The sequence below is a fragment of the Ambystoma mexicanum genome, chromosome 6p, assembly GCF_040938575.1.
Source record: "Ambystoma mexicanum isolate Mex_15411 chromosome 6p, UKY_AmexF1_1, whole genome shotgun sequence".
In the NCBI taxonomy this organism is placed as follows: Eukaryota; Metazoa; Chordata; class Amphibia; order Caudata; family Ambystomatidae; genus Ambystoma; species Ambystoma mexicanum.
The window spans coordinates 1379234343-1379257114 of NC_090935.1; the positions used below are offsets into that span (position 1 = coordinate 1379234343).

Here is a 22772-nt window from a genome sequence, read left to right on the forward strand (position 1 = left end):
TGGAGGCTTCCATCGTCCCCCGCTGGGGACGCAGGTATGTTTTTTTTCTTCTTTTTTCACCCCTCCCTCCCTTGTGCCCTCCCAACTCCACTTACCTTCTTCTCCTTTTTTTTCACCAGCGGATGTGCTGGAAACACTTATGTTCCCAGCGCGTCCGCTCCCGATGGCCGCCATGTAAAGGGAAAACAGACTCTGTTTTCCCTTTCCCGGCGGCTATTTTCTTAATTGTTTTTTTTTCTGTCCGAAACGTGTTCCAGGACAGAAAAAAATGCTTTTAGTGCCCCGGTCATGCAGATATTGCGGGCCAGTGTACTAATAGCTATATGTTTTTTGTTTGTTAGAATATTTAAAAAGAAAACAGGTAATTAGTTATTGCTGCATTGCGAAAAAATACATTTGGGAGACTTAATAATGTTTTACACAAGCCAATATTAGTATACTACCTGTGGATATCAAGATCGTGGATAAATTACCCTTGGTTTTCCCAAAGATCATAGGGGAAGGGAGGACATGGTGAGGGGAAGATGTCAGGGTGGGCAAGCAGCCATCAGGTTGCTTGGAAAGCACACTGAGTTCATGGGATCAGTCTGAAATCTGAGCAACCTGATTGGTTGGCTCCCCCACCCTGGGTGCTAATTCAAGTCCCTTAGCTTCTAGATTTCAAAATGAATATTCACTTTCCTTAATTAATAGCACCACACAATGATTTAATATGAATATTAGAGGTACTCCTATTAATCCTCAAAATCAGATTATGGCAAGAAAAGTCTATTGGGTAAGATAAATTATTTAACACTTAAAAGGTGATTTAAATGTTGATAACTTTTGTTAAAAAGTATCAAATGATTCCTGGAGCTCAAACCTGATGAATACTTCAACTGAAAGTGGAAAACGTCAATATTTTTTTCTTTGCACTTTTTCTATCCTAGAATCTTATTGGAGTATCGGATGATTGAACCTCTAGTGATGACACTACTCAGCAGGGACGATAATTGAAAGTCCACTTTGAAACTGATTTGCCCCTGTTGGTTCCCTACAGGACTTTAATTGACAACTAAGTTATATTCCCCAAATCAAAAGTGATGACACATATTCAGGGGGGATCTGCATGTTTGCTACCTGCTAGCAAAACAAGGTCTTCATCTCCTGTATATCAACACATGATCCAGATTGTTCCACACTGTTGTGATTTTCCTCATATTGTGTGTTTTCAAGAAATATGGGCTACTGAATTCCCTCATATTGATGGTTTAATGGTTATTAGTTGTGCAGCTGAAAAGAATAAGAGGCCACATTCTGGTGATCTATTTCTACTATTAGCAAATGATTTGCCATAGCGTCTCGACAGATATGTGGATACATATTTTATTTTTCAAATCCTGTTACTATTGGAATTATTTCAAAACGGTTCTGTTGCTTAATCATTACAGACTGCTAAAAAACTCAAATGGTGCTGAGTTTGTATTGCTCATGTTCGCACGTTTGAATATGTGGTAACATCCTTTTTTTCTGATTGTTTTAGGTGATGATAACCTTAAATTAGGCCACTATTTGATCAAAGACATTTTTTATGTCCTTTGCATTTCACTTCCACTTATGGTCAACAGTAAAACAGATATTAAGGCCATGCCATCCCATTAAATGAATTAGGGCTAAGGTCACTTACTGGGCAAGTTGAACCGGATATCTAGAGTCAAACAACTTTCCATGGTTTCCGGGGATTATCTATGATAGTTTATATCTATGTGTCTCTAAAATATTGTTCCAAAATGAAATCATTTGAAATGGTTCCTAGAAATGAAAGTGATCATTCAGCTCTAATAACTGCGCTCGCTTTTAGTGATACAACAATGAATTGTAAAGATAAGTCCACTATTAAGTAGCCTCAGCTTACTAAATCAATCTCTTCAAAAGGAAAATTGTATATAAACACGTTGTGGTTCTAAATTTGTTTTACAAACCACATGGTTAATATTGAACATTTGTTGACAGATAATAATGATCATGTGAAACCTTGAATGTCCTTTCAAATTATTCGGAAGGGTATAAATGGTATAAATGGGTAGAAAGGGTATAAACCTTCAATACATATGGGGCAATCATCTTGCCATAAAAGAAGAGTACTTCATGGTTTGATATCGATTGTCGGCAGGTGAAACTTACTCTCCTGGAGGCTTTGAAAGGTAAAGAGCAGGATATGAATTTGATTAGGTCGCTAAGAGATATCATAAACAAACTCTTGAAGAAAAAGAAAGGGTTCAGTTGCAGCGTGCATGGGAAAATGTATTAGAGGCTTTGCTGAACAACGACACTAGCTGCTTTGTAAAGATGATAACTCTTAGCCCTAAAGCCAATACTGTAAATCAGTTTGAAACTGATGTTACTGAAGATGACAGTGTTACACATTATAGCGCTCTATATAGTAATCAATATTAAGTAACTGAAACATGTCCAATAACCATGAATCACTGGAGATCTCTAAAGACCGTCCCCACGTTCTGCTTTATTTATTTTTGATGAAGTTCAAACACCCTGCACACTATGAAAAATAATAAAATGTGTGGGATTGATCGTGTCCCAATTGATATTTTCAAGCATAGCTATGATATTTGGGTTCCAATATTTTTGTATGCTTTTAACAGCATGAATACCACCAAACTATGTCTAGAATCTTTGTGCAACTGTAACAATTGGTACTATATAAGCAAGGAGATAGGGACCTTCCAGCAAATGAACGCCCAATTTCACTGTCATATTGATCTTCAAACCTGTTTGGTCAAATTCTATTAAATGAAGTGGAGTATTGAGTTTAGAATGCTGAAGTATTAGCATCCACACAATATAGTTGTAGAAAATGGTTTAAGGTAAATCCACCAAAGCCTGAATTCTTACTTAATTTCAACTAAATCTATTTTGATAAAGAATGGTCCTCTTTGTGTGTTTTTTGCGGATCTAAGTACATCTTAATTCAGTTAATAGATCCAAACTGTGAGTCATTTTAAATCAGATTGGTGTTACAAAGAATAGTACTCTCACAAGAAATGTTCCTGTCACCCATGGTACAAGACAAAGATGTGTTTGAGCACCCCTTTTATTCCAAAATGAGATTTCCATTCCAATTTAATCTGATGTCGATGACTCAGTCTTAAGTGACCAAATCCCCATGGCTTTTACCTCTTAAGTGCCATTGAGGTTCCCCCCAGTGCCAATGTTTTTTTTTTTTAAATTGCGGTATTCACCGCCCAAACCCGTCAGCATTTCCCCCCTCATCAACCCCTTAAGTGCCACCGACGAGCCAGCTCGTCGGTGGCAACCTGGAGCGGTTTTTACCGACGAGCCGGCTCGTCGCTGGCATTTAAAGGGTTAAAGAAATGTATTTGTTCTTTTACAGATTTTATTCTAATGCTACACTTAAAGATTAATTCAAACAATCCATCATTTAGTTATTTGGCCCTTGATCCTGTCGATACTGCTCAGCTGTTTTTAAATCAGGTTTCGATCCTATCCCAATTTTCTCTGAATTTAGTTATTTAGGGTTCATGATTGCTCCAAGTTTACATGGGAACAAGCATATTGTAAGGGCTGCTGTAAAAATGTCCAAGCATTGGGAGGTATATCTAGCTTTTGCACCCTTTTTAAATCTCAACCAGTGGACGTGATTTTAAAGGTGTGTGGTGTTAAATTTGAAGCATCTGTTATTTATGGAGAGACACTTCATGGCTATTGTAATAACTAGCCTTCACAGATCTTAGAAAAGAAATAACTTTTGTGTCTTCCCTTCTCAGCTGCAAACTGTGTTACGCATAGATAGGTGTGTGTTCCATGCTCAGGGAATTTGATGAGAGATACACATATTTGTCTTTTTTTTTAAAAAAAAAACATTTTCAAGGAAAATGTTAAGCTTTCATTGATCATGTCAAACAATATATGGGAGCACCCTAATCGTTTAGCAATCTCTTGGGTTACAAATATCTGCTAGGTTCTCTTGGAATTCAGGTGTACTTGTTTCATAAATTGACTCCCTTAAGATGTATAAAATGGTGCACAGAGCATCTCTGGAATCAAAACTTCTTTCAAATATCTGGTAAGAGGATCTGTAGTACAACCTCATTTGCTATTTTCAGTATATGTAAGAGATTGGTTTCTAATTATTAGATTCTTTAATGATGTCACTCATGAATGCATAACTATAGTAGTAGGAATTAATATTATCCTTTTTGCATAACTTTTCCGGAAACCAGTTTTCATGTTCTCTTTTTTTCAGTTTCCAAAGATGTACAACACCACAATGTTTTTCCAATATTGAAGTACCATAGTTATGTTTCTTGTAACTTGGCCTACACTTTTTTAGTTACTGTAAATCGTAAGTCTATTGCATCTATTGCATGGGCGTTATGCTGCATTTATCAAGACCTTTTAAGAGGAGAAGATTTGCATTGACACATAATAACCACTTTTCAATTGCAATTGTTTTAATTTGATATGGATTTTATATTGCGATTGAACTTAATGGCATTTTTACAAAAAGAGAGTATGAATGATGAACGAATGTGAATAGCTAATTCACAATATTGAGCCTTCTGTGGTGAATTCATTGCCAAAAGTGTCTACATACGGTTTGGTCTCCCAGTGTACGAAAACCATGCATCAAAGCAGAAAACTAAGGAAAAACCACCCCAAAAATAATTAAAAACAATAAAAACACAACATTCAGTGGCAACAAACTGTGCTTCTTAATGAGTGAGAGGGTCCTGGTAGCCAAGAGATTGTGCTTCATGGAGTAGCTCAAAAAAATGCAAGAAAACCGCAATTCTAATCTAAAGATAGGAAATACAAAGCAGGTAAAATATGGAAGGATTCTCTAGAACTCTCTGTGTCAGAAGAGGGTGTAAACACATACAACTCTTACGTAAGTCTGTCAAGGCTTACGCAGAACATTCTGTTGCCAGACAAACCACAAGTGGGCACATCAGAAGAAGGGTAGATCACTATCAAGCTCTGAATGTCATTGTTTGTCATATTGGTGTGCAAGTGGAGATTATGGAGGAAGAATTTGTCATTGTCTGATTTTCTGAATTCTGGGTCGGGCTTTGGCTCATTTTTCATCAGATGGCTCTGTTTTTGTTACTCAGGAAACCGATGCACATCGAAAAGGAGTAATCTGTTATGCGGATGTCTAAGTTCTGATGATGTTAGGCTTGAATAAGGACAGGAGTTTCTTCAGTTCAACAAGTTTGCACGTACTGGATTTGTAATGTTACAAAAGTCTGGAGCTGGTTCAGTAGTGCAGAGTCAAAATTAACAGCACATTAATTCCTTTGGCAGCGGGAGGTTTGGGTATTGTTCCCCTTAATGGAAGATATACATCTCCTCCAAATGAACACAGGAAGCTCTTATTTGTAGCAAGTGTGTAGTATCTGTAGTAAACAATCTAATAATCAGTGTGTTACCTGCACGCATTATTGATGCTGAGGTGAACATTTGAAATGTGACACCTTCAGGAAAAGCGATATTCAGGGAGCACTTCTAATGTCTAAAATGTGCCACAAATGGTGGATGTGAAGGCCCGTAGCAAGAAGTAGTGACCCTCCAGTTCAAATGATCAGGCATGAGTATTGGACAGATCAAGAAGGGTCCCAAATATCAAAAGAACGGTAAACATTGTTTGACCTAAACTTGACTCAATTCACCACACAGATGAAAGGGATCCATTTAAGCATCTAATTCAATAAAGTCACCTAACTGCCAACCATTGGAAATGATAACAACAAAAGGGATTCTCCACTTTGCATATTTGTATGCATTGGTACTAAGCATAGAAGATACTAGGCACATAGCAATCCCAGGCTAGATCTCGAGTCATAAACAAAGCAGTCAACTTAACAGCCCAGGAAATACATTGAAAATCACATGCCAAAAATATCACGAGGAGTGTGTGAATGACGAGAACACCCAGAGATATGTCAATGTTTCGATGTCTACAGAACCTGAACTATGGGTAGTGTTTGGGAATATATCAGCTAGATGGTATTTTCAGTGAGTAGTTGAACATTTGACACTAATACTTAGAATAGGGGGGTAAACAGAGTGGGTTAGATTAGCTTGGGCAATGAAAATAGTGGCATGGCAGCAGGCGCACAAACATTGGCAGATTCAGAAATTAAGCAGAGTTAAAAGCTGAATGTGTAGGAAAGATTCATGGTGTGCAGAACACTGCAACAATGCAATGGACCTTGAAAAGAGAACACCCTTTGTTTGTGTAAGGCAATAGGGAAAGAAGGATAAAGGGAATTGCAACATTTCACTCAGGGTAGCAGGATGCTGTCCTAAGCAGAATACTGAACAAATGTCGCCAAATCAATGGGCTGAAGAATTGCATGAGCTGTATCGGGGGTGGTGACTGATGAAACCATGGAGTAGGAGGGGAAATATTAAAGCAAATGTACAGAGTCATATAGAGAGGGAGGTGTTGAATGAAGGTTTGAAATAGAGGGAAGAAAAAGGGTGAAAGACATACTTCCTGAGGAGCAAGTGCGACTTGCGTGGCTGGAAGTTTGGTGATAATCATCAGCTGGGCCGTCAACTATAGCTGGGAGTGGGACCAATGCAGGGAATTATTTGAAGGCTGTGGTTCGACTCCGGGGCACAGTTCTGCAGAGATGGACTGAGGCATACCTAGCTGCAGCAAGGGAGTTTGAGGGCCAAGGGAGAGACGGCTTTTGGAGAGACAGTGTACTCATTTGGATGGTGAGTATAACTAGACAGGCAAATAAGCAGGAACCCTCTGCAAGGAAATAGGCAGTATTTAAGACTGGACAACTCTTCCCTAATCATTAAGGTACCAAAACATTAATGGAATAGTTGAGTTTAACATTTTAAGTGGGGGTTTGTCCTTTCATGCAGAGGGAGCAATAATTAGATGACCCATCCAATGATGGTCTGCAGGCTCTCTATCTCTCCTGGCTTCCCTCTCACACTGGCCACTATCTAAAGACCACCTGGGCAGGTCACCCTCTTCCTCTCTGAGTAGGCTAACCTTTCCTCCTCACTCCTTGCCCATACCTCTCAACTTCTCCTCCTTCGAGACTTGAACATCCACCTAGATGCTACCAGTCATTCTTTGGGACTCTTTCACAACCTCTGCAATTTTCTCTCTCTATTCTTCCCTCTGGACGACTCACTCTGCAGGGCACACCATGGATGTTCTGATCTCCTCAGACCTCCCCTTGTCTAACCCTCTCACAACTCCTTTCTCTTGGAGTGATCACTTTCTCCTTTCTTGCCACTTCTCTCCCTCTTACCCAGAGGTCAAGCCGACTCCAGCACTGCCACTTACCTTCTCGGTCATCCGACACATGAAGCATGTGTCAGTTGAGGCTTTCACCGCTACTTTCTCTCCTTCTGCACTTTGACTGACTCACACAATCACACAGCCCTCTATTACCTTCATCTCTCTATCTCTAACACTCTGGATGTCCTTACCCCTGTCATGAGGATCTGTTTGAAGCCCAAATGAAAGTGCAACTCTTGGCAGGATTCTGACCTTGCCACCCTTAAATGCAAGTGTAGGGAGGTGGAGAGGAAGTGGAGGGCATAGGGCGCACCCCCTGACAAAGTGGCCTGCTGCAAAGGCAGTACAGAGTCTGTGGGCCTCATTACGAGTTTGGAGGCAGCCATGGTGCTACTAGCACCATGGCTGCCTCCAAACCAGGCTCCATTACCGGGTTCCTGCAATGGGGACTTACCGGGTTATTCCGACATAGGAGGACCCAGTAATTCCTCCTTGCAGGAACCATTCCCCATTCACATTTGAGCCCCCATAGGGCTCAATGGGAATGGGAGGGAGGTAACAATGGGCACATTATAAGTGGCCTGTTATTACCTCCCTCTTCCCCTCACGGGGACCCGGAAAAGAAGCCTGGTTTTACCAGGCGTCTGATCTGGGTCACACAAAGGGAACCTCGTAATCGGCACTCCCGTAATGAGGCACTATGTCCTCTCTAAGAAGAGAGCCTACATACAAGCCTGCATCTCTGCGGCATCTAACAACTCAGCTGAACTTTTCAAAATCTGCAAGGAGCTGGCCAATCCCACTGCAGTCTCTACCTCCCCTGTATCCTCCCAGGCCCTCTGCGTGGCCTTGGCCTGTCATTTCACTACTAAAACTCAGTACATACTGTCTACCCTCTCTTCCTCTACCTCCTCTTCCTCCTCCACTACCTCTCCTGGCCCGTCTGAGGCCGACTCTCCTCCTCCTCCTTTCTCTTCCTTTCAACTGTTCACCCATGACAATGTTTCTAGTCAAGTCTGATCTTTGAAAGTCTCATCAAAGCAGGTTCTCCCCTGCTCATCCAGAACAATCAAGGACCACATCGATACCCTTGTTCCAGCATTGACTAATTTCCGCAATCACTCCTTTGCCACTGGAACTTTCCACTCACCCCTTAAGCACTCTCTTGTGCACCCCCTTCTAAAGAAGCCCTCAGCCGATCCTTCCTGTCCGGCAAACTATCACCCAATCTCCATCGCTCCTTTCCTGGGCAAACTCTTGGAAAAGCTGGCCATCTCGCAGCTTAATCTACATCTGTTGTTTGCCTCCATGACCACCAGTCTGGCATCAGAACAGCCAGAAGCATTGAAACTGCTCTCCTGAACACCCGTGAAGACTTGCTCTCCAGTCTTGACTCCATTCTCCCTTCTATCCTCATTCTCCTCTATCTATCCTCAGCTTTTGACATGTTCAAACATGCCATCCTGCTCAATCGTCTCTGCAACAACATTGGTATTACTGATCAGGCCCTGGCCTGGTTGACCTCCTTTCTCATCGGCCAATCATCTCAGGTCGAACTGGGGTCTTTCCTTTCTTCTATCTCTCTCTCAACTTGTGGTATTCTCCAGGGGTCTAACCTCTCTCCCTGGCTCCTCAACCACTACCTGACACCTCTTGCCCACTGCATCGCTACTTTCTGCTCTAATTTTCAATGTTATACGAATGACACTCAGCTCTCTTTCAGGCTCATCTCGGCCACCTCTGCTTGTTCTCTCATACCAGACTGTCTGGCCACAATTCAGGAATGGTGTGCTGCCAATGATCTCTGCCTTAATGCCAGTAAGACTAAAATCCTCCTTATTGGGACACCCACTCCCTTTTTCCTCTCTATCTCTCTGGCCACCCACTCTGGGCCCTCTTCCTGCTTTTCCTGTGAGGCTAAGAACCTTGGTGTCATCTTCGACTCCACTCTTTCCTTCTCTCCTCACATCTCTGATGTCTCTAAGAAGTCAAACTATCAGCTGCACCTCCTCAGAGGTATTTTTCCTTTTCTCACTTTCCCCCAGAAGATCACTGTCTCCAGAGCTCTGGTCCTCTCTAGGCTGGACTATTGCAACATCCTCTTTCTAAATCTTCCTGCCTCTACTATTTGACCGTAACAACTTATCCAGAACAGGACTGTGAGACTTGTCCTTGGCCTCAAGCCCAGGGATCATATTGCTTCAGCACTGAAATCTGTTCAGTGGCTCCCGTGGCTTCAAGGGTAAATTTCAAGACCCTCTGCATCATTCACGAGGCTTTCTGGGGCCTAAGTCTGCTCTACCTTCAACTTTCTCTTCCAAAACAAAATCCCCAAACTAGCTATCCTCCTGAATCTCAGGAGGATAGCTCAGGGGCAACGCGCTCGCCTTGGAAGCAAGACAACACAGAGCACCACAGGTTCGATCCCCGGGACCGCGCTTAGACACTTGCGGGTATTAAGCATGCTATAAATAACCTAACATATTATATCATATCCATCTCCAACTCTCTGAGGGTCAGACGCTTCTCCAAGCAGAGAGTTGGTGGCAGATCTATTGACTTGGCTGGGGCCTCCCTGTGGATTAGCCTCCCTACCTCTCTCAGACTTGAGCAGAAGCAACTCAAGACCTTCATTTTTGCTTCTGGTTTCTCTCTTCCTATCCCCTGCTGATGCCCCTGACTTCATTTTTGCTTCTGGTTTCTCTCTCCCTATCCCCTGCTGATGGCCCTGACTGCTCTGTGCACTACTTACCTGGTCACCCTCTGAACTCTGGTCCAGGCTCCTGCATGTCCAGTTGCCCTTGCACTGCCTCCAGGCTCAGTAGCAATTAAGGGTCTGAATCTGCAACCCCACTGTCCCTTCTCTCTGCACCTATGAGCCACCCGCTGGCTGCACTTCCCCCTACCCCTGCCCCCTGGCACTTCTCCCCTTCCCTCTTCCCCTGAACTTGCACGAACTGAATGGCACAAGGTCTAGTAAAATAGTTATTTTGTCCTCCCCTTCTTTCCCCCTCCTTGTCTTGTCACGCCTAGAAAACACTTGTGTAAAGGCACGTTATAAATGACACATCATATCATATCATATCATATCATAGCATAAGTAATATCTGTCCACTGGAACCTATATGATTTCATGTTGTTTTGGTAACTTTGAGGTTAAAAAATAAAAATGCATATATGTATTTATTTCTTTATTTTTACATTTATAGAGTGCACTAAGCCCATGGGCATCAGGGTGCTGTTACATTACAAGTTGCAAGGACATGGTTTAAGAAATGACAGAGGGGATTGGGCAGTGCCACTTATGTGCTGCCCTCTGTGAAGAGCTGGGTTTTCAAGAGTTTACGGAAAGTCCAGTAAGATTGTTCTGCTCTGAGGGTAGGTGGTAAAGCATTGCAGAGTTTTACTGCCAAGACTGGAAGGCTAGCACTGCCAGCCCTGCACCGTCGGAATTTAGGCATGAGACAGTGGCCCTCATTACACGGTAGGCGCTAAGGGATTACCGGCACCGGTAAGGGCACCGGTGCCGGTAATCCCTTAGTGCCCTACTACAAGGTCCCTCAGCGGGTCCCGTCCTTAACGCCTGGTCTGACCAGATGTTAAGGACGGGACCCGCTAAGGGACTTCAGAGCTAATAACGGTACCGCAATTTGAGCCCCCATAGGGGGCTCAAATGGAAATGGGGAATGGTATTTGGCATGGGGATTTACCGGGTCCTCCAGGGTTGGAATGACCTGGTAAGTTCGCATACCGCCTACCCGGGCCCGGTATGCGGTAAGGGAGTAGCCATGCCGCTAATAGCGGTATGGTTACCTCCTACCGTGTAATGAGGCCCAGTGAGCGTAGGCGGTTCTGGTTGGCCTCTTAGCTTGGACTTTAGTGATCTTCTGCGGGAGGTAATGTAATGAAATGTAAAAGGAATGTATGAAGTGTACCTACACTGGCTAGGGCATCATGGCGCTACATGGTCAGGGTACTAGACAGAAAAGGAGAGAAGAAAAAAGAGCCCAGGAAATAAAAAAGCCACCTTAGGCTATAAAGCAATGGGTCTTCAGCACCTGGTGAAAAGAGAGATGATTATCTGTGGCACACAAGGACAGAGGAATGGGTTTCCACAGCAGGGCCGCTGCAACTGAGAAAGACCAGCCACCCATGCAAGCCAGTTTGAAACAGGGGAACGTGACACTCAGGGAAGAAACAGAGCACAGGGACCGAGCAGGGATATAAGGTTAAAATGTAGCTTGTAAAAATTCCAGCCCTCTGCCATAGAATGCTTGATGGACCACACAGAGGGCCTTGAATTTTATACGCTTGGCCACCTGGTGCCAGTGTAGTTTTAACAGAATCAGAGTGGTTGAGCAGAACCGAGGAGCCCCCACTGCTAATCAGGCAGCAGAATTTTGCAGTATTTGCAACAGCTGAAAAAGGTAAATCAGCTGAGCCAGATACAGCGCATTTTAGTAGTCTAACGAACCGGACGTGAGAGAAGACATGACCAGTGATCGAACATGAATGGGCAGATAGGGCACGACTTTCCGCAGTATGCATAGTTTAGAGTGAACCGATTGACAGACCACACTAATCTGGTTCTGCACAGATAATGATCCGGAAAGCTGGACCTCAGGGACGTCATTTGGGGGTCGCCAGAGGTCGCAAGAGCGACCGCTGCCGATTGGCCAGCGACCTCTGTCACTCTCTTGCGACCTCTGGCATTTCCTCCAATCAGAGGAGGAGGGGGCGTGGCCACCACTCAAGCGGTGCAGCGTGCTGGTGGTCCTCCATTTTGTGAGCACTGCAGCGAAGCCAGCGTGCAGCAGCAGCTTCGTGGTTTCTCTTGGTGCCAGAAAGTCCAGGCCAACTAACTTCTTCCAAGCTAACACACAGCGGTGAGTCAGTCTGTGTTGTGTGTGTGACTGAGGTCGGGGGCGAGCGGGTGTGTGTGAGCTGCTGGGTGGATTAATGTTGCTGGCGTGTGCCGCCGTAGGCCCCAGGCCAGTGCCTTAAGTGGCACTACAAATCGAGCCGGGGCCCATCGAGGGAGCGTGGCCCAACAACGTGGTCTTGATGGGCCGTTAGGCCACGCCCCCTTGACGAGCCCCGGCTCAATGGGCTACTGGCACCCCTGCCAGGCAGCCTTTTGTAGAGATTAGCACCCTCTCCCCTATGGGGGAGAGGGTGCTGATCTCTGCATTTATTTTGTATAGGCTTGCCTGGCAGGGGACAGCGCCTCGCCTATTCAGCCTTAATGGTGGTGCTGCCCCTCGCCAGCTGGGGAGGGGCAGCGTCACCATTAAGGCTGAAAGGGTGAGGCCACTGGAAGCAGAGGCCTTTTTCCTAAAGACTGAAACTCCCGCGAATCCGCGGGAGCTTCAGTATTTAGGAAGCAAGGCCTCTGCTTCCAGCGGCCTCACCCTTTCAGCCTTAATGGTGGCGCCGGCCCACGTGCATCCCTTGATTAAAGGGATGCCTCGCAGGTGCGGCGCCACCATTATAGCTGAAAGGCATTTTTTTCTGAAGCCTGAAGCTCTCGCACACGAGCGAGAGTTTCAGGCTGTAGAAAAAAATGCCTTTTCGTGTAGTGGCCGGGGCTGCCCGGGGAGATTAGTGGGCCCCGGCAGGGCCCCGCCTCAAAACGAAATTTCGGAACCTGCCGGGGCCCAGCCCCGGCAGGCCCCGGCCCACTTAAAGCCCTGCCCCAGGCTGAGGTCAGATGTGTGCTCTTGTGGCATTCCCCTGCGGCCGCCAGGACCAGGTGGAGCCTAGGTTGCGTGTGTGCTGTGCTAGCCCACTACCCGCCTGCGGCCGCAGGCGGATAGCTTGGCACCTCAGGCGACAACAGCTACACGTGTTGCTTAATACCCAGAGGTTTCTAAGCATGGACCTGGGGATCGAACCTGTTTTGCTCCCACGTCGTCTTGCTTCCAGTTGCCCCTGAGCTAGGAATCTGCCCCACGGACTGTCGAGTTGCTAAGGTTTAGCCACCCCAGTTTCTCCCCCTTAGAGTCCCTAGAATATAGACAGTGGCCCCGATTTATAAAGTATCATGTGTGTCCCGGCCTTGCAATATTCTAAAATGTCATTGGCAAGGAATGTCAACATATGATATATTATGGCATTTATAACGCGCCTATACACAAAGTAAAACACAGTACCATTGGAGAATGATGAAGCTTCTCTCTGCCTCTTTCCATAGAATTGGGGGTTTTGTGAATTTACCTCATTGGCGAAGGAGCATGGATTCAATACAGCAACTAAGTGCGCTGCACACATCTGTAATACCTCAAATACTTACACACAATTGGAGCTAAAAGCCTAAAATCTGATTCCTCAAGCAGAATGTAATCAGGGTCCCAACACACTCCACTGGCAGGGTGCCTGTGGCCAAGGGCAGGGAGCTCTGCTTTCGGGGTGGGGGTGTGCATGCATGCAAATGTCTGCTTGCTCTAGTCTGTGTGTGCGTTTGTGGGATGTGGGGGGCCTGTATCTGGAGTGCTGCAGGGCTTGGTTGGCCCAAATCAGGGGGCTTTATCTGGAGTGTTGCGGGCTACGCTCTCGGCCCCCTAGCTGTGTGGTCTGTGCGCTCCCTGGTATCTGGAAGGGACCCCTGTGCCTGGGGTGCTTCTCTGGCCCCTGGGTCCGTGCTGTGGAGGTGTGTCTGGAGTGCAGGGTGTACTGTCTCTCTGTGGCCTCCCTTCTCTCACGCCTCCTTGACTGGGCAAGTGTGGTGGGAGTCGTGGAACCCTGCCGGTCCCTCACACAAAGGGGACATGTAGACTTTTCAACAGAGTCACTTCGCAGCACAATCGCTCCTTACCTGAGACAACTGTCCTTCCTGCATCTTCATTGAAATGCCTCCTATGCAGCAGAGATCATATTGAGTTGCTCAGTGCTCGCTGGAATCCAGCTCTGTGCATTCAAAATATCATCATCATAAAAATAATGGGCCAATGAATATCTGCCACAATAATCAGTTCTGCCTCTGGGTAAATAGTGAGGGGTTACGCTGCACGCCCCAGTTTCCCAGTGTATGACCTCACATGGTGATGGGACGTCACCATCCACCTCTTCCCAGCCACATTAGGGTCACTGGGTGTAGGGTATTCAGTTTCAGGAGTATAATTCGATAATATCACGTCACCCCAAGTGCTCATGTGAGTGAGGGGAGGCTAGATGTGCCGGGATGAGAGGTACCACAGGCTCCAGGGATGCCGGGAAACGGAGGGTGGAATAGGCTGCTGGGTGGCCGGATTGCAAGGTCAGAAGCAGGGCACTGCAGTTAATGGTAGTCTGGAAAGCACACCCCTCAGTGCGTTCAGTCAGTATCTTGTCTCTATGACAAATGATATTCTGGTGTGCTGTTGTACAAATGATTCTTCCATTCTGATAATTTGTTTTTTATTTTCAGACCTGCATCTTCATGTGGAGTTCCTTCCTTTCTGTGTCAGAATCTTCACCTTACATGCCACTGAAACAGCAGCCTCGGACACATCTGTCAAGCCACTGTTCTGCTCAATCTGGTAAGAAACTACATTTTAAGTCTTATGATCAGAGTGAAGGGTTGGGCATTATCCCAAAATCTATACAATAGTACTAATTGTTGGAATGTGTACCATTATGGAGAGGTGAGGGGTGTGGAGGACAATGAACATGTAGGAACAGAAACCTAGGCATATAAAGAGTGTTGGTGAGTGTGGGAGTAATGCAAAATGCAGCCAGGATTTTTTCCCCGTAAAATATGGGGACATGACTTATGAGGCTTTTGGTACTGAAGGTGGCATCGCTCAGTAATGCACTGTACACCTTGAACACATTTTGAACTAATCTTTTGGCAGCCAAAATAACACAAGAAGAAGAATTATTAAAAACTGTGGATGCCATACATGTTTTCTGGTGAAATATTCTCCCTCTCGCCTTTTATCCTGGCTTTCCCCTATCCCCATACCCGCCTATCCGTCCCTGTCCCCCCAGAATGTGATTTCGCTCTGTAGTCCTGTTGAACTAACAGGGCAGATCCAGATTAAGAGGGGATTTGGGTTCATACACTTCGCGTGGCAACATGGACCTTGACACTGCTACATATGATGATCCATTCTTGTATGAAATGTCACAAAACACTGATATCGTAACCATATATTTCTTAGTGTACTGAGGGGATAATGCTTTATGAGGCCACTTCCTGTGATGTCATGTGGAGGGCGTGGTCAAATGACATCACTTCCTGTGATGTCGAGTGGGGTGTGGTCAAATGACATCACTTCCTGTGATGTCACTCTTATGGGCGTGGCACTGTGATGTCACTTCCGCTACCCCTGGCGTTTTGGTGAAATGACGTCCCTGCTGGACCTCCAAGTTTTTAACACCAGAAGGGGGTATAGGTAGGGGACCAAGGTCCATAGGTCAAAAAGCAGAAGGCCAGCTGGAGGACAACAGAGAAGAAACAACTTTCAGCACCTCAATTTATTTTTTGCCATTAAGGCAAAGCCATGAAGAGACAGGTCACACCTTACCAAAATATGATTATCGTCAGCATATGAGAAACACCGAACACCAAAAGAGTGAATCAGGTGAACTAGAGGCTGAATATATAGATTAAAGTGGAGGGGAGAAAAAGTGGAGCCCTGGGGAATACCACACGTGAGAGATTTAGCAGCACAAATGAAAGGAATGAAGAGAACGAGACTGTGACCAACCAGTAAGAAATGAGGCAAACCATTCCAGGACCTGCCCTGAAAAACTGGTAGAGGAAAATCTCTGCAGCAGAATGTCAGGGTCCACGGTGTCAAATACGGCAGAGATATCTAGCAGGATCAGGGAAGCAGTACTGCCTTGATCCACAATCTGGGCCAGGTCATCAGCCACTACCACCAGGACGGATTCAGTTCTCTGGCCGGGCCGAAAATCCAGATTGAAAGGGGATGAGATATCCAGAATCCTCTAGATAAGAACAGAGGAGCAGAGTGACCAAAACTTCCAAAATCTTCCTTGAAAAGTGAGGAGGGAAATAGGACAAAAGTTAGAAAGAATGGAAGAATCAACATCAGCATTTTTAGGAAGAGGAAGGATAAGAGCATGCTTAAGAGAACTAGGGATGTGAGATGATACAAAAGAGGTATTGACCACAACCGTCAACAGGTGCGAGATGCTAGGGTAAATATCCTTCAGGATATTAAGTGGGATTGGATCTTCCAGAGAGGCCGACTTAAGAACGAGCATGGCCGAAACCATGACAGACTCAGAAAAGACCGGAACGGAAGACCAACCTGATGGTGACCACCCAGGTAGGGAGGAACAGAGTTAGACAGGTTCTTGTGGGTGATATTCTGGGTTTTAAAGGTAATCTAATCTCTTATTGGGAGCCAATGGACATTTCCTCTTGCAGGAAAGATGTGAGAGTGCATTGTTTTGGATATTTTTGGATGAGGTGCGTGCAATACAAACATTACAGTAAATCAAGTCTGGCGCCAATGACTGCTCAGGCAATTGTGAGGCAATTGTCGGCAGAAAGGAATGGTCTACAGGCATTGATGAGTTTGGCAGTGTGGGCAGTGTAGGAAGCAATGGCATTAACTTGATGAGTAAGGGATAGAGAGGTATCTAGGAAAACTCACAGTGTTTTCACTGACAGAGACACAGGTATTGGGCTGCCTTCAATGGAAAAGGCGACATAACGCTGGTTGAGGATTTAAGCACAGCAGGAGATCCCACAGGGAGGAGTTAAGTTTGTTGTCATTAAGACAAAGATGGTTAGTAGCCATCCATGCCTGGATGGCCTGATAGACAGTATTTAATTTGTCAGAGTCGGTAGCATGATCACCAGAGAGGGGGAGTAGGACTTGGGTGTTGTCCACGTAGTTGGTATATGAGATACCGATTGAGTCTAGGAGTTTGAAAAGTGGTTTTGGTAAAAATGCTGTAAAGAGTAGGGGGGACTCAAGAGCCTTGGGAAATTCCACTGGAAATTGGATAAAGAGCGGCACTAGCATTTTCGGCAAAACCTCCCATAGTTCTATCCTTCAGGAAATATGGGATCCAGCTTGTTGCTTCCGTCGAGAAGTTGGCTGCCGTTGTGTGGTGTTTGCAGAGGATCTTGTGGTCTACCAGATTGGACGCTGCAGAGAGGTCTAGGAGTAGTAATAGGGCTGGTTTCTCAGCATCCTTGATCTCGTTGAACTGGTTCTTAGATCAAGCAAGGCTGTTTCTGTGCCATGCCCAGGGCAGAGCCCTGATTGAAGCACCCCCAGGATCTGATTTGATTCCAGGTAGTGTTGTATTTGGTGGTATGTGACTCTATCTAGGATTTTTACGAGGAAGGGGACTGTGGTGATTGATTTTAAATGTCTTACTGAATTTAAAATGTGTTCTTGCATATGTGTCTAATCATAAATGTTTATTGTAAGTGTATTCATGCAGTATCGACCCAAAAGATCGTATCTAGAGAGTCGTGGATATGAATTTGCCGTATTCGGCATAGGTATAAAATACTGAATCCGAAAATATCACAGTAGGTGAGCAGGGGTTGCAGGGATGTTCACCGCACTCCTACTTCAGTATTTTCAGGTTAGGGGGCTGCAGGGTTGTCCACTGCATACAAGAAACAATGTGGGGGCAAAAGAAAAAAAAGAGAAAAGCTCAAATTGCAAAATGCGGCAGAGTGGGCATCTGTATTTTGCAATTCGAACTTTTCGTCTACGTTCTTTAAACGTACATCCTATTCATGCTTAACAAGTGGCCTGATTTGTTTTGATGATTGATACTTTTTACCATGTAAGTATGATCGTTTTGGCACATCTAAGGCCTATCACCAAAGTGGGTTGAATAAACATAATTTGAAAGGAAACTTTTGACAGGGCATCACACCACCCACTGCAAGGTAACTGATGCTCTGCATAGGTGATGTTTCCTCTTCAGACGCTACCTGGACTACCTTGATGATTAGACTGGATCTCACAATGATGTTTTTTTTTAAGTGAGTTAGGTCTATTTGAATCGTCCATCCATCAGTTCCTCTGGCCTGATACAAATTATTCTTTGTCGTGTCAATTTATGTCACACCAGTGTTTCTGCAGTTTATCTGCTTCACAATGTGCACCACCCAGGACATTAACCGTTGCGTGCATTTTTGTATGTGTGGCCATTTCTATATTCGTGGGTATCCTTTGAGCCTTTTGAACAACATGGTTTTTGTTCACAATGGAGAACTCCTCAGCAAAGACATCCAGTTCTTCATCTGTGAACCTTGTCTTCTTCTCAAGCGCATGTGCACAGGACTCTGCTCACTCCTCTGAGTGCGTCTTACAGGCTATTGGAAGCTGTGTACTCTGCATCCTGATGCCGCTCAGAGGTGATTTATCAATAGAAGGCCTCTGCCGGTGTGCCTTCCTCTCAGTGATAATTGTAAGTTCCCAGTGCTTGATTCTTATCCATATCCTGCTTGTCAGTGCTTTAGCTTCACCCAGAGGAAGTCAGAATCCCCGCCTGGGGCTGAAGCAGGACCTACAACAGAAAATAGGGTGTATGCCTGAAGCAAGGCTTCAGAAAGAGAGGGTAGGTTTCTCTGACCTACTGCAACTAAACCCTCTTCTCTATAGCACCTGAAAGGTTCATTATAAGTCACCGCTATTGTTGTGCACCAACCATTGGCACGCAGGAGAACCTACCCTCCTGTTTATTCTTGATATTAGAATGTCCCTTCATAGTTTTGTTTAAACCAACAAGAACGTATACACACTATGCAAACTGTTGCTTGGAATCATCTGAGTTATGCACATTCAAATGCTCTCACACACTTAGAAGGCATGTACACATTTGTATGTAATGAAATGAAACAGTGAACTATAACAGCAAGCTATTCCTCGTTTGTATGCTATGCAGTAATGCCATTGGTAGAATTACTAAACCTTTTCTACCTAACCTCTAAAGCTACCCTGAAATGTGTGAAGTCATTTGAAAAATGGCATGGTTAAGTGGTAACTTCCCAATAGTCCACTGGTAAAATCAAGAAAGCACTTTGAAAAAAATTGCTTTTCAAAAATTAGGAAAATAAAAACAGAGTTTCAAAATCCCAGTCAAACTAAAAGGAAATCTGTAGCGGTGATCAGTCTTGTTAAACTTTTGAAAATTCCAGCATACAAAAACAATATCAACATATAAGTGTGAATCCAAAAGTTATGCACTTGCCTTAGTCAGGAAGACCATTATTCCATAAGGAGCGTGATAAAATGCATCCATTCAGTCAGAATTATGACTTCCTGTATGTCAGTGCAACAGGCCAACACTTGCAATGATTATACCATGTGGCAATAAACACAAAACCATGTGTGCATCACTTACTTCAGCAGGGGGAAGGCCACCAGCCCCTGGGGGACAGTCTGGCAGCATGATCATCCTTTGTGGCGTGCTGCATGCACACGATGGTGATGGATTTTGCATACTCCAGTTCCCATTTCTAAATATTTCGGAGACAGATTCAGGCACCGATGGAGTGTACCAGCCAGTTCCACTTGTGGTACATGGGAGATTCCTGTAACCACATGGAAGATACATATACTGAATTATTACAACTTTTTGATGTTCAAACTAAGAGATACAGATTTTTCTGCAACAGAGGAGTAACATACTGTTATATGATGCTGCAAAAACCTCATAGGAAGTGGGGAATGTGCGGTGATCTTTTCATTTAATTTTTTTATCGTGCAAAAGCGAAAAAATAAACCTTCATCAAAGATGAAAGAACAAAAGTATTACATGTCCAATCATCTTACTACATTAATAACATATACATAAATCAGTTCCAAGATACAATAAATCAACATTTCATTGGAGTTTTAAAACAAGTTTAACAAATATTAGAGTTTCTAAAATTAGTGAAATTTGATTTCCTAGAGACATTCCTCACCTAGATCCTAAAGAATTACATACTATTGGAATTTGAAACAAAATTACTAGACATTTTTACACCTCAATTTATACATCTGTGTGCATTGTACACATATGTTAAATAGAGGAACTGAATCCTTTAATAAGGATTTGGAAATTGAGTTACATATAGAGGCAAACAATATATTGTTTTCTCCTCATTTGCCACAACTCTGTATAATTTAGAAATTAAAATTGATTCTCGCCTAGTTATCTACTCAAAGTCCCACTCTTTGTATTTTCTAATACTTGATTGATGATCAGGGTCATCAGTGAGACCTCCAAAATCCTCATGAGATCTCAGTGATGCAAAAACTCATTCAACACCTTAGAGGATTTCTTAATTGGACCTTTTGAAGGCTATCTTAAAGAGCACATTTGGCAGGATCTAACATTTTTTTATAAAGCTATCAAATCTATCACTTAACTTTTGCTGACCATGGTAAAAGCCCAAACTCGTATCTCATTGTAGACATTGTAACACTATTAGGAAGACCCCAAAAACATGTCTCTATAAGAAACCCTCTAATGTATTGGCCATTTGACCTTAACCAAATATCCGCAATCCCATAATCAAAAGGAATAGCAGTGTTGCTTTGTATTTACTGTGTTAATCACCAGCTCATTATCAGTTGCATATTGCTGAAGCCTTGTTATAAAACTCTGAAGGCAAATTGGAGTAGAGTAGAATATCATTAGATCAACCACATAGGCAAGCCAAGGTAAGCATGGGTGGCCTAAACTGGGAGGACACATTCTACCTTCCAATACAGCTTCCTGTGGATCTGAATGGAAGAGATTAAAAAGACAGGGTGCAAAAACACAACTGTGTCTAAGACCTCTCCCAGCAGGAATCCAATCGTGGAAGAAATACTTCTTATGCATTCTAAACAAACCTGGATTTGGGTATTTAGGAGAAGTGCAGCAAGAATACCGCACAATCCACCTGGGAAACCTGATTGAAAAGGTTTAACAAATAATATCACTATTTTTTGCTATAAAAAGTTGCTGTTAGACCAATGCAACAACATACACTGGAGTCCCTTCTTTCCATATAGCTTGTCTTTATAGTAGTCTTATAATGGGACCATTCAGATCAGTACCTAGATTCTTACGGAAACCTTTCTAATACATTTGAAGCCTTTGGCATCCTAAACCCCAGGATTCCATTTTCCCTAGAACCAGGTTGGCAACGATTTTACTGCCTAAATCAAACGTGTGTTTTCTTCGGATTTGTACTATATCCCTTCTTGAATATCGGCATCATGTAGGCTAGGTGCAAGGATTTGGGCACACTGCAGAAAGGCAGTATTTGCCTAAATAGGGTCTCCTGGATTTCTGCTCATAATTTTGGCATTGTTTCAAAGTAACATTGGGTAATCCCTTGGCATCACAGGCAGTTGATGGCTTTAATCTTCTAATGATAATAATAATAATAATTTGGCATTTATATAGCGCTACGAACCCTCAGGTATCTGAGCGCTGCTTATTATTACCCACGGTGTGTGGTGCTCATTTATCGACCTCGGAAGGATGAAAGGCTGAGTGTGGCTTCGAACCTGCTGCACGGATGTCAAAGCGAGCGCTCTACTCGCTGTGCCACTTGACCGGCTTTCTTCAACGACATTGTTAGTGAAGGAAAGAACCCATGAGCCATAGAAAAATGTACATGGTGGTTGTCGGATGGGAAGGAGAAGCATACAATTAAAAAAAAGTGTAAACACCAGTGTGCATTATATTTTACATTGATTTGCATCTCTTTCTGGTTCACAAATGAATTGTTAATCAGCTCCCATAAGTCTGTCGCACAATTAGAATTTAAGATTTTCAGAATTCCCTCACTAAGCCCCAGGCATATTATTTATTTATAACGCATAATTCACTTTTTAGAAGTATGCTTGGCCTTTTTTAGTGGTAGGCTGCTATGCACTATTATCAAAGGTTTATCCTTAATATGTCTAAGAGCCCACCATAAATCTCAGTTTTTTTCTGAATAACAGGGTTGAATCTATATCACTGTTACTGCCACTTGTCCAGCGGTATTACTGCGAGATTACAAATGGCGGTAGGCGGTGTAACTCCATATTTATTTTGAGTCCAGAGGGAGATGTTGGTGGAACTACCACAGCGAGGTGCATCCTCCAACTTTCTTCCAAATTCATAGTTGGGTGGTGCGGCAATGCAGTAGTATATGGTAATACCGCTGCATTTTACCCTCACGTCCAACTTTTGGGTTAAACAAGAGAAGAGACTACTTGTTCATGATTCCCAAATATGGTCCAGGCAAGAGAGAAGTAACACAGTAAGGGACACAGGCCTCAGAGGAAGTCCATGAACTGGGGCGGTCTGCAGACCATTTTCCGATGACGGCAGTCCTGTCAAAGTTCACATCAGGCTCAGGATAAAGCACTGCTGCTTCTACAAGAGTCAGAGAAGATTGGTGACCACAGGGCTTGGTAAAAACAAAGGTTTGGCCAATCACCTGCATGGAATGCATGTGAGTAGCACAAGAAATTGCCTTCCGCCGCGGGAAGGATACTCGTGCATAAATATGCCTCTCAAGAAT

The 22772-nt window shown here is 43.9% G+C and overlaps 1 protein-coding gene across 2 annotated transcripts in view; it reads right to left on the reverse strand.

The window, feature by feature from the left end:
* The window catches only part of LOC138510440 (phospholipid-transporting ATPase ABCA1-like), a 2356352-nt gene that overhangs the window by 676965 nt on the left and 1656615 nt on the right, over positions 1-22772 (reverse strand). For both annotated transcript variants that reach the window (XM_069626098.1, XM_069626099.1), the window contains exon 31: positions 19622-19811. In XM_069626098.1, the coding sequence (XP_069482199.1) occupies positions 19622-19811 (190 nt within the window). The remainder of the gene's footprint in view (positions 1-19621; positions 19812-22772) is intronic.